This window comes from Opisthocomus hoazin, chromosome 6 (genome assembly GCF_030867145.1).
Source record: "Opisthocomus hoazin isolate bOpiHoa1 chromosome 6, bOpiHoa1.hap1, whole genome shotgun sequence".
NCBI classification, from domain to species: domain Eukaryota; kingdom Metazoa; phylum Chordata; class Aves; order Opisthocomiformes; family Opisthocomidae; genus Opisthocomus; species Opisthocomus hoazin.
Genome location: NC_134419.1, coordinates 54,588,892 through 54,606,995, shown reverse-complemented (window position 1 = coordinate 54,606,995; position 18,104 = coordinate 54,588,892). Strand labels below are relative to the sequence as shown.

The 18,104-nt window shown below is 48.2% G+C and overlaps 2 protein-coding genes across 2 annotated transcripts in view; one reads left to right on the top strand and one right to left on the bottom strand.

The window, feature by feature from the left end:
- Nucleotides 1-10,960, top strand: part of SGPL1 (sphingosine-1-phosphate lyase 1) — a 33,600-nt gene extending 22,640 nt beyond the window's left edge. Inside the window, exons 7-14 of the mRNA XM_075423166.1 lie at nucleotides 1,872-1,960; nucleotides 3,985-4,090; nucleotides 4,573-4,671; nucleotides 5,625-5,774; nucleotides 6,034-6,272; nucleotides 6,488-6,634; nucleotides 7,668-7,788; nucleotides 7,887-10,960. Coding sequence (XP_075279281.1) covers nucleotides 1,872-1,960; nucleotides 3,985-4,090; nucleotides 4,573-4,671; nucleotides 5,625-5,774; nucleotides 6,034-6,272; nucleotides 6,488-6,634; nucleotides 7,668-7,788; nucleotides 7,887-8,027 — 1,092 coding nt within the window. The 3' untranslated portion in view covers nucleotides 8,028-10,960. The remainder of the gene's footprint in view (nucleotides 1-1,871; nucleotides 1,961-3,984; nucleotides 4,091-4,572; nucleotides 4,672-5,624; nucleotides 5,775-6,033; nucleotides 6,273-6,487; nucleotides 6,635-7,667; nucleotides 7,789-7,886) is intronic.
- Nucleotides 10,961-11,776: 816 nt separating this feature from the next.
- Nucleotides 11,777-16,520, bottom strand: PCBD1 (pterin-4 alpha-carbinolamine dehydratase 1). Its single transcript, XM_075423167.1, has 4 exons — nucleotides 16,418-16,520; nucleotides 13,442-13,573; nucleotides 12,996-13,076; nucleotides 11,777-12,439 (listed from the first exon to the last, which is right to left on the bottom strand). Exons 1-4 carry the CDS (start codon nucleotides 16,418-16,420, stop codon nucleotides 12,341-12,343), a joined length of 315 nt encoding a protein of 104 aa, XP_075279282.1. The 5' UTR covers nucleotides 16,421-16,520; the 3' UTR covers nucleotides 11,777-12,340.
- Between the last annotated feature and the right edge of the window lie 1,584 nt (nucleotides 16,521-18,104).

The window sequence follows — 18,104 nt, the reverse complement described above, 5'->3', positions numbered from 1 at the left end:
CAAGATCCCCACATCATGCCTGGCAAAATTTTCACAATTGTTGCAGTATTGTAAGAGATGTTGCAAGCAGTGTTACAAGTACACAATAATCCCATTCCTCTTCTCCCACCCAGCAGTAGGAAGGCAATCCATGTTACACCAGCTGTTTTTTTTTCCCCAAAGGTAATAGCTGACAACTTCACAGATCTTTTCATAAGAAGGGTTGAGAAGTGAATGACACAGCCCATAAAATGTTTAGGACATTACGTTCCTGCTATCATCTGTTTGCTTCACTAAAAATACATTTTTTTCTTTATCCAATGTGAGGCTCTGTTAGGGTTTATCTGTGGCAGCTGTTGCTTTTAAACTACCAAGAAAGCAGAAATTGTCTGTGGTGCGACAGTCACTTCCACACTGCCTGTGGTGGCAGCTGCTGCTAGCTTGGATCATGTTAGGAACAAATGTGGCAGGCTGATTTATGTGCCTGTGAACTTTGTTCCTTATCTCTGTACTTAATGTTTAGTCATTGTCACGCAGTCACACCACTTCTTTGCGTTTTGGGGGTTTGCAGCTATGTCAGCTGCAAAAAACCAAATGAAAACCCAGACTAGCAGATGTCATGAGGCATGCAAATGTGATTGCATCCTTTTTATGTTTATTTTTTGGGGGGAAGTGGTTAAAAGGGGAAGTTGCAATTGATTCATCAGATCTGAGGATCAAAATTAGCCCTCCATAAGTGCTCCAAGTAGCTTTTCATTCCTCTCTTTCACCTGCAGTTCTGTATACCTGTCCCAGGTACCAGCCATCCTCAAGTTATGGCTCACTCAGCATAGCAGTCAGTCAGTCCTGCAGGCTGCTTGAAAAAACCACCTCACATTTTACTAGGTTAAAATTTTACTTTGAAAGGTTTGTGCCCACACACTTTTGTGTCCCCTTCATGTCAGAACTCATAAAGGCTGGCCAACAAGAGACGGTCCTCCCGCTTGAGGAATTTCTTCATGTAAAGAGTTTCATTTATTTGTTCACAAGAGCTCTTGAGTTCTGGCATGCAATAGTAAACTTCATTGAACAGCTTGTGTGTGTATCTTCCCCTCTTCCACCTCCTGATGCAAACGCCCGTGTTTTGCTGTGGTCAGGGTAAAGAGAGCTGGGGCAGTATGGGTAGTGGGTTGTGTGGATACCGAGGGACTTACTGGGGAGGGTAATGCAGAAATTCCTACTGGTGTAAAATTTCTTGAGTCTTTGAGGACTTACAACCTCTGGCCTGGTGTTGACCAGGCCTAGGCTGGCCTCTGCAGAGAGAAGGTGGGAGAGGGCTCTGCGCTTTGCAGTGCTGCAGGTTCTGGGAAGGTTTTGTAGCTCAGGAGCAGTGCCAACCCTGAGCTGGCTCTGTGCCTCAGTGTGGCACTATTCCAGACCTAATAAATCCTGCTGGACTTCAGTTAATACAGAATCAACTTTGTTGTTTCCGTATATGTGGCATAATTAATCGGTAGTCCAGACATACAATCCCTGGCTAATCAAGAGCTAAGTATGTAGTAGTAGTAGTTTCATGAGGTGTGGTCATGTTTGCCAGCTAGTGACCTTGCAGTATGGTCCCCTCTCGTCAGACTTTTAAGTTGGATATTTTTTTGTTTTCCCTTTCCCCCTCCTCCTTTAAATAGAGTCAATATTTATTTAAATGTGCACTTTCAAGCTGGATGTCAGAAAGCTACCTTGAGCTGTTCAGTGGCTTCTGCAGCCCTTGAAAACCTGAGCTGGTCCTGTGTGTCTCTTGCCTCTGAAACATCTCTGGGCAGAGATGCTGTGGCAGCATCCCTTTTTTTCTTTTCTTTTCTACAACATCCATGTAAGCAGTTGTTTTTCTTGTTTGCTTCTTTTCTTCACAACAGATGACATCTGGAGGGACTGAGAGCATTCTGATGGCCTGCAAGGCGTACCGGGACCTGGCTTACGAGAGAGGCATCAAGCAGCCAGAAATGTGAGCAATACCTCCGTGGCTTGGGTTTTGCATTGGGAGCTTGTGGAACTTATCGTTCCTTTGAGTGGAGGTGGCTGCTAGACCCCAATATTCCTTAATTTCATAGCTCATTAGCACTTCCCCCTTGTCCATCTGTGCCTGAAGGAGAGTGGTGCAGTCAACACGCCTGAGGGAAGGGATTCCATCCAGAGGGACCTGGATAAGCTTGAGAAGTGGGCCTGTGTGAACCTCATGAGGTTCAACAAGGCCATGTGCAAGGTCCTGCACCTGGGTCGGGGCAAACCCTGGTCTCAATACAGGCGGGGAATGAAGGCATTGAGAGCAGCCCTGAGGAGAAGGACTTGGGGGTACTGGTGGGTGAAAAGCTGGACGTGAGCTGGCAATGTGCGCTCGCAGGCCAGAATGCCAACCGTATCCTGGGCTGCATCAAAAGCAGCGTGGCCAGCAGGTGGAGGGAGGGGATTCTGCCCCTTTGCTCTGGTGAGAGCCCACTTGGAGTCCTGTGTCCAGCTATGGAGCCCTCAGCACAGGACAGACATGGACCTGTTGGAGTGGGTCCAGAGGAGGCCACAAAAATGGTCAGAGGGCTGAAACACCTCTTCTAGGATGAAAGGCTGAGAGAGTTGGGCCTGGTCAGCCTGGAGAAAAGAAGGCTCTAGGGAGACCTGATTGCAGCCTTTCAGTACCTAAAAGGGGCTTATAAGAAAGATGGGGACAGGGTTTTTAGCAGGGCCTGTTGTGACAGGACAAGAGGTAATGGTTTTAGTCTAAAAGAGGGTAGATTTAGACTGGATATAAGGAGGATGTTTTTTACGATGAGGGTGGTGAAACACTGGAGCAGATTGCCCAGAGAGGTGGTAGATGCCCCATCCCTGGAAACATTCAAGGTCAGGTCAGATGGCTCTGAGCAACCTGATCTAGTTGAAGATGTCCCTGCTTACTGCAGAGGGGTGACCTTTTAAAGGTCCCTTCCAACCCCAACTATTCTACGATTCTGTGATTTTAAACCTGGGACGAAAGAAGCGGTGCAATAGCACAGGAACCTTTAAGCAGCCTGGGAGGCATGAATATTGCTGGGAGGCTGTGGTAGCTATGGTGTGCAGATGTATTTTGGCAATACCTGTGTGCGCTGCTGTAGACAGAGCCTGCTTGTTTCTGCTTTGGGCCCCTCTCGAGCAGAGATTGTCAGGCCCTTTGAAGTGTTTAAGGGGTTTGATTTATTCAGATCAAAGAGGGTTTAGCCTGTAAACTCTGAGACTAAAGTTGGGGCTGGTTGTAGCTGAAATGAGGAATTCTGCTAATCATTACACTGCTAACAGAGGATTTGCTCTCTCTAATGTGCTGCTTTTTTCTAGACAGTGCATCAAAAATGTTTCTCTGGTTAATTGCTTATGGGGGGAAAACAGAGAGATTCCACTGCGGTATTCATCTTCTGCTGAATTCCTGTGGTTCTTTTCTTCCCTCTCTGACATTTTTGCATGCTATTAAAGGCCCTGATAAAGATAGGGTGCCTCAGAAAGCAAGATTAATTGACTGTTCAGCCACTACCATTAGAGATGGGACACAGCAAATACTGTGTTCGTTTGGTGTATTTATACTGCTCCTTCCCTTTTGTATTGTCCTGTGCCCCTCTCAGGGAGGACAGCTGGTTGGACATGGTACAATATTGTCTGATATGACAAGAAATAAGCTTACTTGGGAACTCTGGTTCCTGGTTCACGGAGGACCATGCAGTGGAATAGAATTGCTTCAATAGATTTTCTCTGGGTTGTTCAAGATCGAATGTCCATCATTTTAATTCAGAACAGCATGCAGCCTCTCGTCTGTCCCAGAGAGCATTTTCCCCAACTTTTTTTTTTTTCGGTCTGTGTGATTTTTGGCTGGTTGAAACATGCAATTGGCCTGTTTGAGACCTGTCACACAAAATAGCTACAAGTTGAATTTTTTTTGCTCTTTCCCCTACTGTTCACAGTAAGACTTAACATGCTGCCTGGGTTGACATATGCAATCTGTTACTTTTCTAGGTTGGTCCCGGTGAGTGCTCACGCAGCGTTTGACAAGGCAGCACACTACTTTGGACTGAAGTTGATTCACATACCGTTGACCAAGGCTATGGAAGTGGATGTTCAGGTATCGCTTTAGGCAGCATAACACTCTTTCTGTGGGAAATTCACATTGTACAGCAAATCACAAGAAATCTGCCTATCCAGGTAGGAAGTCAGTGGATAGAGAGAGGGGAATGCTTCCTGGAAATAAGGAGAAACAGCAGGAGTAAGTGCCTGTCATTGCAGATGCAGTTTTGTTTGAAATAATTGGATGCAAATCATCCCTTTGTCTCTGTGTGATTCATTTAGAATCAAATAATTTATATGTTTCAGAAATAGCCCCAGATTGCAGATGAGGGTGAACAAAAGTGTTCTAGTATTTCCAGGTGGATGAGTTAAATGACTCAGTTGACTCTGCTGATGGTTGTAGCTTATTGCTTTGCTTTCTGTAGGCTTTTGTGTGTTGGTTTTTAAGGTGGGATGCTGCATGTTTTCACTTTCTATCTCTTTTGGAAGGGTGGCACTTGATAAATGGAATATGAGCATCTTCTCTCTTTCAATCTTCAGGCAATGAGGAGAGCTATCTCGAAGAACACAGCTATGCTGGTCTGTTCCGCTCCCCAGTTCCCGCATGGAATTATGGACCCGATTGAAGAGGTGGCAGAGGTAAAGTGCCCCTGGGACTTCTGGGTGCTGTAGCAATAAAACCAGCATGTCCTTCTATACAAGAAAAGCAGAGAGGTTCTGGGATGTGAACCAGTGAATCTGGTGGCAGGAGCAGACTGGTTGCAGGGGTATTACTATCCTCACATTAGGTGTTAACCAACAGCAGGGTATGTAGGACACAATTTAGAAGTGAGGAGGAATATGGGACTGTTTTTTTGCACTCTAACTGCTGTGAGAAGGTAGGCTTTGAATATCAGAAGTTACCTCTGGGCATTGTCATAAAGCTGTTTGTGTCTGAACTCTCAAGTCTATATCATAAACTTCTGCTGTAACTGAAGGTATGTGTATTGTGTATGTGACTTGAAGCTCAGCAGCATCCACTGCGAGACCAACCAGAAGGGCTCTCGTTCTTTGATATCTGAGAAGAAATAACAGCAAAATAGTCCGCCTGGTAAAAAGGCTTTGATTGAGGGCCTACTGGTTGTAGCAAATCTGGTGCAGGAGTCAAAGGGCTGGGATCTTATTTTTCAAACACACCTCTTGATTTTTCTCTCTGTGCTCCAGTTATTTATTTTGCGTGTAACCAGCCAGGGCCTCTGACCTTCTTTTCATTTGGATTACGCCGTGACACTTTATTGCAGATACTCCTTTCAGACCAAGTTGTCACATCTCTTTGGCAACTACAGCAAATTGCCAAAATATGATGTTGTTTTTCCTCTTGCTGGCAATTTTCAAATATGTGGAAAGCAGGAGAAGGCATCCCAAAGTAGCCAGCCCTTCCAGATCTCGTATCCTCAGCAGCTTGAGCGTGGCATGATGCTCCAAAAGGGTCCAGGAAACATTTAATTGTGAAATGCAGAGTACCTTTTGGTGACTGGAGTTTGTGTGCCTCGACCAGATTGTTTTCTTGCCTGATTGCATGTTACTCACCAGAATCTCTTATTCACACACAGCTTGCGGTGAAGCACAAAATCCCCTGCCATGTTGATGCGTGCCTGGGTGGTTTTCTCATTGCTTTCATGGACAAGGCAGGGTTTCCTCTAAAGCATCCCTTTGACTTCCGTGTAAAAGGTGTGACTAGCATTTCTGCTGATACCCACAAGGTAAGAAGGAGGGCAGATAGGTCTTCTAATGCTTTAATTTCTGGGGAGCAATTCCCAATGCTACCCATATCTTCAGACATTTCTGCTCTGCGATGTGGAGGAGTGCTGAAGCGCAGGGGTAAGGGCTGACCTATTCAGATGCTTTGTGCAATGCGCCAAAGTATGGGCAAGTGGGATCTTGGTGACTGCATGCAGTAAGTGCTTGAATGCATTCCTGTGCTCTCCTGCTGCTTTTTAATGCTTTCTGTGCCCCTTGCAGTATGGCTACGCTCCCAAGGGCTCCTCAGTGGTGCTGTACAGCGACAAGAAGTACAGGAGCTACCAGTTCTTTGTAGCACCCGACTGGCAAGGGGGCATATACGCCTCCCCCTCCATGGCAGGCTCCAGGCCTGGTGGAATCATAGCTGCGTGCTGGGCAACCCTGATGCACATAGGGGAATCGGGCTACATTGAGGCTACGAAGAGGATCATTAAAACGGCTCGTTTCCTCGAATCAGAGTACGTGTGTGCCTTAGCATTTTGATCACACTCTTTAACACCGTTCTAGACACCTTCTCCCAAACTGCTTTTATTTCTCTTGCAACTTTTTTTCCATTCCCTGGAGAAGCTATAGCATGTTCCCTTGTGTAGCTTTTCCTTTAAGGCTCCAGATAGATGGACAGAATGTCTGACCCCTGTAACCCTGGTCAGTCACTTCTTTTTTCCTTTCTAAGGCTAAGAAAAATGGATGGCATCTTCATTTTTGGGAAACCTGAGGTGTCTGTCCTCTCCATCGGTTCAGACACTTTTGACATTTATCGACTATCTAATTTCTTAGCGGCAAAAGGATGGAACTTGAACGCCCTACAGTTCCCATCAAGGTGAGTTTGTGGAGACCAGTGGAGTGATGTGCATAGCCAGGGTATGCAAGATGGTCATCTTCAGGCCACATAGCTCTCTTGATTTGCTGACTGGTGTTGTCCACATCTGACAAATTGCATGTAGACTTTTCCCCCTGCAGAGAGGGAATTACTTTTGTAATTGCTGATGTATAGCAGTTACTGCAGTGGGGTTAAGGCAGCAGTAATTTTAATGAGCCTGGCAGAGGACATATCTGAGGCTCCCCCTCTGTTTACCTCTGTATAACATAAGCAGTAAAATATAAATAGTCAGGGCTTTATCTCACGTTAGTTAACTGAGGGTTTGTAGATTTATTTATTTATTTTTAGTATCTTCTTTCTGCCCAGTGAAGATGAAGGTAATTGAGAGAACGGTGAAGGGCTGATCATTTTCAGTGACCTTTCCAGCCTGGTGCGAAATGAATGTTTGTCAGAGTTAAGTCCTTGAGTGGGTACTTGTTTTTCTCTGGGTAAAAGGGGCAAATGCTCTTAAATGTAGCTGCACTGAAAAAATTTTGGACTTGCAGTTAGCATGAAGCCATGTTTAGAGAGCCTGAAGTGATAGCTCGGAGATGCGAGTAGCCCTGTTGCTTTTGGTGGATGCTAACTTCCTTGCCGTGGGTGGCCGATGGCTTATCTAAGCTGTAGAGGATGGGGAGGGAAGTGATGGCAAGGATCACCATGCTTGCAGACAGCTGCATTTTTCTCACCAGAGGTACCTGGAATGAGGTGAGAAAATTAGAGGCCTTTAACCATGTATGATGAAGTCAGGAAGGAAGGAGGAGTTGGCTGTTTTGCAAAAGAGGAGCTTGGTTCTAGCAAGTATTTTGCAGGGCTTACCTTTAATTGGAAGGGAGTGGATTGTCATCTCCCTTTATGCGGCTGAAACGCTATTTCAAGGAGATAGACAGTTGTCACTGGCCAGTGAAGGACTGGATTCTGTTTTTTGCTCAGAAAATGTGGAGCTGTACATACTTGAGATGGGTAATCTCTCCCCTTTCCCCTGCCTGCCCAGCATTCATCTCTGCATTACGCAGTTGCACACAAAGTCTGGTGTTGCTGAACAGTTCCTGAAAGATGTCAAAGACAGCATTGAGGAGATCATGAAGGACCTCAACGCCAAGACCACGGGCATGGTAAGGAGGCTAGCACATAGTGAGGGTGCGTTTGGGGTAAGCGTGTTTCTCTGATGGCATTAATGATCTTATGTAACAACCTCCTCTTCTCTGCTTAGGGAGCCATCTATGGAATGGCCCAGTCCGTCCCAGACAGAAGCTTGGTAGCGGAGATTTCTCAGGCGTACTTGGATGGCCTCTACAGCACGGATGTTCCTTGCAGTGAAAAGCACATGAACGGCTCTCCCGGCCACCACTGACTGTAGCGCAACAATCGGTGCCTTGCCAGCTAGCACTGGGTGGTTCTAGAGGTTTCGTAGGGGAAGAGATTGCAGTAAGCCTTTGTTCTTACAATTGCAGGTCTGATGGTGGCTTGATCTTGAAAACTTCCTTCCCCATCTTAGTCTGTTCTGAAATCCGCATTATTTTCATACCCAGCTTTAGTTTAAGGGCTTTTCTTGCCTTCCCCCTGCCTCTCTTCATCATGACTGTTGATGGTGAATTGAATATCCATTCCACAACTCCAGATTCCTCAGGTATTCTGCGTGTCACTTCATTCCTTGCTGTTTCTTCTCCTCAGACCTGGTATTCAGTCGGTGTCCAGCCAAGTGTTAGATTTGAGTTCTCATGTTGTGTTCCAAAGCTTCAATCTTCTCAGAAGTTGAAGGCAGAAAATAAATGGAATATTTTGTTTTCTTATTTCTCCAAGCTACTGCATTTAACAGACTTTGCTGGGAGCCTTATATCTATGTAATGCAGAGCCGACAAATTGGCAAAGGAAAGATGGTCATGTACTCTTTTTGAAATCCCCTCTGGAGATCTCGGTGAGACTGCAATCATTATCTGCTGAGGGGAAAAAAACCCAACACAAAAACCTCTTCTGGAATCTCTTGGTTTGAATAACAGCAGAAATAGAAACCAAGCAGGTGGTGTAGGGAGAGGAACTGGATGGTACTGAAAATCCTAGGTACACAGTAACTGTTTTGCTTCCCTGCCTCTTCTAGAAGACATGCATTTACCACCTAGAGTGCTCGTTGTACCTTGCACAACTCTGGAGGGATGTGCAAAACAGTCATTTCACTGTTGATAACTTGAAGGCTTTGCACTATCTCACCATGCTGTAGCAGAGTCAGTCAGGCCATGGTGTGTCATGGCTAGGGACTTCACGTGCAAACGGATGGCGCCAAAGCTGACCTTTTTTTACCATGATCTTTTAGTATAAAAAGGTGACTTTTGTGATAGTAGTAATCTCTGCTCTTTGCACTGATTCTTTTAAGGCACATTCTCAAAAGGGCATTCACCATTGTGCCTTGATGCTTCTCTGGCTTTTTTTGTGGGATGCCAGGAGGGTTCAGCTGTCGACTGCAGCGTTCGCTGCGGTCATTTCCTTATGGTACTATACTGAAAAAAACCTCAAAGGCAGACTGGCCTCAGAGACAGTATGCTTGCGTACAAAGTAGAATAGTGGTTGTACTGAGCCAAGTCCCCTTTACAGTGTTACAAAGATGCTGGTATAGCTCTGAGAGATAGATGATAGCATGCAGCAAGTTGGAGGCATTCAAGCCTTGGGCATATGGCTCACCCTTCCATTTTTTTCCGCTGTTTTTACAGTGAGAGAGTTTTTCCAGTGCAACTTGTGAGGCAGTTGTGGCCTGAAGGACAAACTAGGATCTCTTGAGTTATTAAACAGTGGTGGAGTTATTCCTGCAGGGCTTTCCCGTGTGTTTTCTCTCAGCTTTTTGCATGCCACGGAGAGTTTCCCAGGCAGAGTTCAACGCTTGGGAGAAGACTTTGTGCCAGGTCTGCAGTCTTGTGCAGGGACATTGGAAGGTGACCGTCTCTGCTGTAGTGGGCTTGTTAGCATGAAGCTGACCCTCGCTGGCTTAACACAGCTGAAGCACACACTTGCACAATAATTATACCGAATGAGAAGGTTACTTACCAGCCGCTGCACAAACCACTGCAGCCTTGGGCCCAGAGATTGTGGGAAGAATACTTGCTTTTTAACAGGTTTATTCTCAGTGCTAGGAGACAAAGTATTTTGGCCATCTGCCCTTAAATCAATGACTTATGCATGTGTCTCAGCCCTTTTGAAAACATTGCATTTGAATTGCATGGTAGTCTTGATTGTGTTACCAGCTCTGGCAGTCAGCATTTGTGTTGGACCTATTTATTCTGTTAATGTCTCTTACCAATGTGAGCATTACTGCATCTCCGAGTTTTTGCTGTACTTTGGAGACAGTCTTAAGTGTCTGGCTACTGTGATGGTTCTCTTCTGAACCGAGATTTAAAAAAGAAAAAAAAAGGGTAGTACTCTTTTTGTTCTGCTTTAAAAGAAAGAGGGGATGGATTGGGGTAGGGTGAAGGAGAGGGAAACTTCCTTCTCTTCCCCGGCTGCATTCTCCTCCGAGGAAGCAGATAGATCTAACAGATCAGTGCTCCATTTCACATTTCTGGATGTATTTGAAGGTGTTATTTGTAAGTCAATGTATTCCATTCTGGGCTTCACTTACTAGTAATATTTGTGGGTTTAATTATTTTATGTGCATTTGTTCTGTACTGTAAATGCAATCTTCTGGTCAGGAATAGGCCACTGTAATTTACCAATGTGTAGTCTTTATTCATCCTTGTCATCTAACATGTAATCTGCATCTCCTTTATCATGCTAAATGGTCTTAGAAAAATGGTGTGATTAACAGGCTGTATAATTATTTAAAAGACAAAAAAGAAGAATTTTATGGACTGGATTATGATCTGAAACTGGATGGTACTTCAGACCTGGAGGGATCTTAGTGACTATTAATTCCTGCGAGGTTTCTGACTGCCAGGTTTTCCAAGCAAGACTCTAAATTTATTGCTTGTACAAAGCACTCAAAAGGGATTTGCGTGCTCTTAAGGTACTAGACTGAAGAATATCCAATGGGATGGACCAAGAAGAGATGTGTGTCTTCATGCCATGGATTTCATCTGCACTTTTCTGATGACTTGGAGGGAGGAGTGGAAGGGTTGTGTACAACACAATAATATCTTGCCCAATAAATACACATTGACTTTTTAATGAACAAATGGGACGAGTTCATCTCATGGCAATATTCTATATTGCTCTAATTTGCCACTGTAAAACTGTAGGCTGAAATAGCTGAAGAGATGGTGAAAATGGGCCTAGTTTGTATTAAAATGGTGCATTTAGCTATCTGGGCTCATTGAACTCTTATTTTTCTGTTTCAGTGCTCATTTGAATGAATGGGGACCATTGCTCCTGATCTTTGCTCATGCACAGCCTAGTCTGTGGCAGGGAGAAAGGTTTATGAATCTTACTCTGCCCAAGGGCTGCTCTTTCATTCTTTCAAGATAAAGGTGGTGTCTGTGGCTACATCTTGCACGTGATGTTCAAGGAAGCTGAAAGTTGTCATTTAAGAGCTATGGATTTTCTCATAATACTTTATAGAGCTTTAAAGGGTTAAAAAAAACCCAAAAAAACCTGAATTGGGTGTTTGTAGTGTTTCTCCCAGGCTGTTTTGCTGAAAGGAGCTACTGTTGGTTTCACAGCAAATTGTTCCTGTTATACCAAAAACACAGCAATTTGGCTGCTGACTCATTGAATGTGGAGATCATTGTGTTACTGGAGTGAAGATCTTACACCACCTAATTCACCTACAACCTCTTTTGGGAGGTATTCCACCGTAAGCAGCCCCTGGCCCATTGCTGCACTGGTTTTGTGCGTTTTGGTTGTGCCTTCCCTGTGTTTGTGCCTTGGCTATGGTACACTTCTGATTTTTAGCACAAGCAGTTTTTTATCTGATCTGCTCTGGCTGTGCTATCTCATTCTCTTTCAGACCCCGTTCACTTTGAGGTGCAGGCCTGTGAAGGCACGTGCCACTTCTCTGCATTGCTTCGTCAAGAAGCTTTTCCATGACAGAAGCACCTTCTTGAGAGCAGTCAGGCCAGTACCTGCCTTGGGAAAACCTGTTGGTGTAATTTGACAGTGAGGCCTCCTTGCAAACTGACATCAGGTTAACCAAGACCTTTATTGTAAACATTTTCAGTTGCAGTAGGGGTGAGATCACATGCCTGTTTATAATACTGCTAGAAAGAGGTTACAGTAATAACCAAATTGCACATCATGGTTGCTGGTATGGTACAGAGAAACCAAAGGGTTCACGTACCACGTTTTAGGCAGAAAGCATGTTCCAGTAGGTAAGAAGCAATAACACAGTGGCTGGATGGGGTCAGGCTCTGGAAACATTTACTGGTGCAATTGTGTAACATGACTCCTGGTAAGAGGGTAAGTCTGCTGAGAGCCCCAGAGGCTCAGCAGTTTGCGGGCTGGTAGCACACAGCTAACAACAGGTTTAAGAATGGAAGTGGCAAGAGCAGAGATGGATATATGCACAGTGCCCAAGAAGTGCCTCCATCCACCTGAGCTGCAGTGGGGAGTTTGGCATGGCGTTAGGCACTCTGGATCCAGGAACTAGCTTGGGAGTGGGAGAAGGCTCTAGGTGCAGCTGTACAGGCAAGAGGCGGGTTGTGGCAGCGGCAGAGATGATTTTTGGCTTCACGTGTGTGTCTCTAATCAGGAGAGAGAAGCTGCAACCTGCTCGATGAAGCTGGCCAAGTTGATGTCTCGCTCCGATAAGCCTCCACACTCATGGGTGCTCAAGGTGATGTGAACCTAAACCAGACAGACAGACCGACCAAGTGTTGCTGGCAGAAAGAGCAGGAACGGTTTCCCCCAGTGCTGCAGACAGTTCGCATCTGATGAGGCAGGTAGCACTATTACTTTCTCCAGACTTGTTCACAAAATTGCCCTGGGGTGGGAGAGGTGGTCTGGCATTTTGCCTGGTTTGCTCCTTCCTACAGCTCGTCCTGGCCACAAGCTGTTACTGCCACCCCTGCCTTGGTCACAGCAGCCAGCTCTGCCCGCTTTTCAACTCGCTCTTTCTCCAGAAGCTTTTCCCCTTGCTGCTACTTCTGATACTGATTTTAAAAAGCAACCCTGGTGCCAGCCTACAGGCAGCTACTGCTCAGCTGGACAGGTAAAAAAAGGGGGGGGAGGAAAGGACCTGTAGGTGACAGCTGTAGGCTGTCTGTGATATGCTAAGGGAATAGCGTCTGAGGAGAGAGGTCCCACTGATCTGAACCGGCACTTGCTGCTGCTGTTTTGTGCCTCACAAGAGGGATGTGTTCCCTGAATAGCTCTGGTTGCCCCCACCATCCCACTTTCTTACCTTATTGTACACATTGAACCATTCAGGGTGGTGATCCAGTTTTTCTGCCTGTAGAGCCACTCTAGTCATGAAGCCAAAGGCCTGCTCAGTGAAGTAAGAAGAAAAGTTAGCTCTAAACCACTTACCCTGTGATAGATTGGTTTTCACCCCATTGCTACTACTATTACACCATGTGTTTCTAAGTAACCCAACCAAATGCAAGGTCTGGGATGTTCTGCATCTTTGTTGAGGTTTTCTATGGGTTTGTCTCTTTTTGGGGAGCTTTTCCCAGACAAACGATGTGATGGGTCAAGCACTTTCCTGTCTTGGGCAGGTTATCTTGCTCAGCCATTGCATCTCAGGAGAAACACGCAGAGATCTCTCTGGCTGAGCCTTGCAGATGGGACTCCCTGTTCTGCAAACCACGTCTCCCGCATTGTGAAACTCAGTACCACCCATGCTCATACCCGGTTGAAGTCCTTGAAGTGGAACTCTTTGAAGATGGCGTCTCTGCCTTCCACCTCGTTCCACCCCACAGCTCTCAGGTTTGGCAGCAGCTGCTCCCTCTCCTCCGCGCTCAGCCTGTGGGCTTTTCCTGCCTGACACCGCAGAAAGGGAAGGGAAGAGGGAGCAGATCAGTGGGCAGAGGTAGGATGAAGATGTTCAAAGCAGTGAGGCATCCCATGGGTCATGGAGTTATGGGTCCATAGAGGCAGCTTCAGACTGGGTGGAAGGGTTAGAGTGTGTGTGCGGACCTGAATTGGGGGGTGCTAATGATACCAGTGCTGTCCTCTGCTCCCTGCCCTGGGTACATCCTATGTGTGCCGAGGTCAAGTGAAGTCCAGCTTGTTGCTTTTTTCCTCTGACCTGTAACACCTACCACTTTACCAGTGTATATATGTATTCATTATAACCTGAGGTACTAAGGAGTGATGGCTGTGTGAGGTTAAGCTCCCAAATACATTACATATAATTTTATGGAAAAAAAAACCCCGAAACTCTGTGATAGCTTCTAGAGCTGAGAATTGCTTGCTTTTGAGGTTTGTGAAGTACTGTCCCAAAGCAGGAGGGCTTTATTTGCAGGTCATCTGCCCTGGAAGCCTGCTTTAAAGCAGAAAGAAGTGGTGTGCATCAGACAGGTGAGTCACACTAAATTGGAGTTCAGCTCCTTTTCAATCTCCCTTATGTTACGATGCAGTTTAAGAGGCTGTTTCTGTCTGTGAGTAACAAAGGGCAGAGGGACAGATTGTGATTTAGCATTGTCTTCCCGTCTTGGGCAGAGCTGCTGTTATTTGTTTTTTAAGGGGGGGAAGCAGCAGTTCTTGGCTTTAGGGAGTGAATATGGGCAAAGATGAAACTAAAATGGAGTTCTTGGGGATGGGGGTTACCTGAGCCAGTGTATTGTCTGGCTCAGTGGGAAGGCAGGAGTGAGTGCGGAGGGGTATTGCTCTATCTGAAAGGTCATGCTCTGGCAATTAAAATTCTTTCCTAGTGGGTGATCTGATCTTTTGAGTGTATGAGGATTGTTGTTTCTCCATGACAAAGACCAACATCTCTTTGCAATTTGTTTTCCTTTATGTACTGTAAGCCAAGTGTGGCAAGTTAGGCATGAGTCCCAACAAATACAGCCTGCTGTTTCTTGTGGGTGTTTGCTCAGCTGTTTAAGATGCTACTTCTGAGCAACCATGCCCAAGCAAAACGTCTCAAGGGGCTGCTGACTGAAGAATTGTCCTTTCCTGTAGTTCACCTACTCACAAGCTGTACAAAACCAGAGGCAGCCACGGAGCTGATGTTTCTGTGGGTTATTCTTTGGTTTTGCATGTTTTGAGGACAACTGGAAAGATTATGCCTTATTCTTGTGTTACTGGGTCTGCTAAGCCATCAGGCCGTGTGGGTCACTACCTGTCTGCGCAGCCGTGACACTTACACTTAGCAGAAGCTGTCAGCTGCAGAGCACTTCATGCAGAGAGTGCCGAGGTGCGTGCTGAACCTTAGCTTGGGGGTGGCCGGGGGGTGGGATGGTTCCCATCCCCCTGACACTGCGCCTGCACACTCTCCCTCTTGCACAACGTTTGGGGAAAGTCTTCCTCGCCCGTGCATGCTCTGGCCTTGCTGCCAGCATGCAAACCACCTGTACCACCCTGCAGTCTGTGCGGCGTTTTGGGTGGCCCCCTGCCAGCCTGGGCCTCACCACCCCCCCCTGCCCTGCTAATGTCAACCCCGTTCCCTTCCTGAGCTCTGGGTTTGGAGGGAGGGTAGTGAGTAAACACGGCTCAGCGCAATAAACCCTCAGCCGTTGCCCTTCCACGCTGATGGCGTGATAAGCCGGGCACGGGTAGCTTAGCAACTGGATAACGTGGGGACGGAGGCCAGCTCTGCAGGGGGGCAGCCGGGGCGGCTGCCCTGGGGGGCTCTCCTGGGCACAGGGTAGGGGCTGAAAGCCTGATCCTAAAGAGAGGAAAGGCTGTGGAAAGCTGGAGCTGTTGCTCCCAGGAGCAGAGGGGTATGGATGCAGGGGGCTGGGTGCCAAGCCAGCCTCCCCCGGGCAGAGCCAGAAACCAGGCTGCCTGGGAGAGATGTGGCTTAATTGTCCTCTGAACCTCTTCTGTGTTGCCACAACATGAGAGGACGGGCCCTGGGGCTGTTTCCAGGCCCAGCTGCTCTCAGAGCCCAGCGCCAGGCTGAGGTCTGGCCAGCAGACCACACGCAAGCCAGCTCCTCTGGCTGTGTCGCGTGGTGGCAAACCCTCTGCCCCAGCACCCTCCGTGCCCTCCACTGCACTGCCTTCCCCTCCCTCCTCCTCCACCCAGCGCATCGGCCAGCCTGCTGGTTTTGTCAGCATGGCACGTTAATGCTTTCATGTGCGCTTACTCCTTTAAAACACACTCTTCTCGTTAGGGAAATTTAATTACTTTGCTTGCTTTTGCTGGTTCTCAGCTGCCAAGGCATTGGGATATTTTTCCCACTCCCCCAGCAGGAAACCAAGCGGATGCATTTGCAGCTGAGGCAAAGGAACAAGCATGGGAAACTGGGAGAGCTTAGGGCTTTCTGGGGATGAAACAACCCTCTCTGCCCGAACGAACACCTTCCCTTCCCAGGGTGACTCGCCACCCAGGAGCAGGTACAGGGGACAGCCCTGCCGTGCGCAGGACCCGCAGGCCGGGCTGCGGCCAGGTACGCGCACGGCCCGCGCTCTCCCGCTGCTCTCTCGGCTGCTCTCCGGCCGGCCGGGAGCAGGCGCGGGGCCGCACCCGCTCTGCGGTCTCTGAGCTGACGGACCCTTCCCGCCCCCCGCCCCGGCAGAGGAACCGTGCCCGCGGGGCTCCTGGCGTTACTCATTAACCGCGGCGCAGGGCTCCGCTCCCCGCTCCCTCTGCCTTCCCGCGGCTGCCGCTGAGGCCTCCCCGCCCCGGCCGCCGCCGCCTTTCCCGGCGGAGACTCACCATGGCCCCGCCGCGCTCCCTGCCCTCCCGCCGTCCCGCTCCGCGCTGGGCGCCGCCGAGGGGGGCGGGGCCGGGGGCCGGGCCCACCGCGCCTTCCGCGGGGCCTGTGGGGCGCGGCGGCCGGGGCTCTGCGGGCCGCCAGACCCCCGGCGGGACCCGCCGCCCCGGGGAGAGGCCGGGCGGGGCGGGCGGACGTGCTGCCCGCACGGGTGGCGAGTGGCCCGCAGCCCTCTGAGCTCTGCGCGGCGATGGCCGCCAGCTGAGCGCCGCGTTGTCCCGGCACAGCCCGGATGCCGTCCCCGCACATGGACCGGGAGCCGGGGGGCGAGGGGAGTGCGTGCTGGGAACCGCGTCTGCGCGGGCGCTGCGTGCCGCTCCCGGGCGTCTCCTCGCTCTCCGGGCCTGCCGGGCTGGTGCCCGCGTCCCGCAGCTCGTCGGCTGCTCGGCCCCTCTCGTGATGGGCAGTTTTCCAGGGCTGGCAGCGAGTTTGTACCGTGCTGCCTGATGCACGTGGCAGGCAGAAATTCAGCACCATGCTGTACCGTCGTGGCTTTCTTTGCCCTTGAAGCAACTGATTCTGGAACTTTTTAATATAGTGTGACATACATCCCTTGTATATACTGTTGTGTACATTTTGTTTTCTACTGTTTGGGTTCGTGGGTGCCACAGAGATGATTTGTTTCTCCAGCAGGCAAGTTAGAGGGAAGCAAATTCTTCCTTTTCTTATTTTTGCCCTCTATAGGTTTGCTTGCCAGGGTAATGAAAAGGAAAAATGAGCAGCTTTTGTGTCCTGGGAGACCCCGAGTATCTGTCCGGGGAGAAAAGACTCGGAGAGCAATGAAGCATCTGGGGAGAAAATAATTGTGTGCCGATATGAAGCTGGAAGCTTTGACATGGATGAGAAGGGAAGGGGTGCTGTATGGTTTCCAGCAATGAAACTGGGAGGTGGGATTGTTTGTAAGGTTGGGAAAGGCCAGCAGAATATTTTCTTGGCGTAAGCTTGGGTTGCAGGACTGGTAGTTTCATCAGCACAGCCCAGCAGAAGTGTCGCTGTAAAGGGTGGCATAAGGAGGAGGTAAAAGAAGCAATATCGTGAATTTGCAGGTGGAGATATGTGTGCTGCAGATAGCAGCTATATTCAGGGGATCTCATCTGCAGTCTCAAGAAGATGCAGTGGCTATTTTGATGGTGACTTGTCAGGGCCTCGGATGCATGTTGGCTAGGTAATAGTGCCTCTGTTGGCCTCCCTAATGATTTGGGGATGGGAGAGGAAGCAAATACCCCATCTCTCATGGTACTCCGCTTTCGCCTTGTTGGATTTTGTTCCAGCACAGGTGGAAGCCAGTCCTATTTACCTCGCCAATACGCATGCTAGAGTACAGAACAACTGATGGACATCTCAGCTCATTAGAGGTGAGAATTTCTGTGGTTGGAGAACATCAGAAGAAGAACGATTAATTATACGGTGTCTACTGATTACCCAGCTCCTTTGTAATGGTATTTTCTCTCCTCGGTTGTGAATGAAGCCTTAACTGCCAGCCTTACATGTGAGAGACCTCTCTCAGGGGGCTGTGCTTTTGCTGAAAAGCGTCAACAGGGCAGTTGTGATTTTCCTTGGACTATGGTGTGAAATTGTGGCCAGGGGGCTCCTTTGGCTGATTCCGACACCTAAAGTGCATGAAACTCC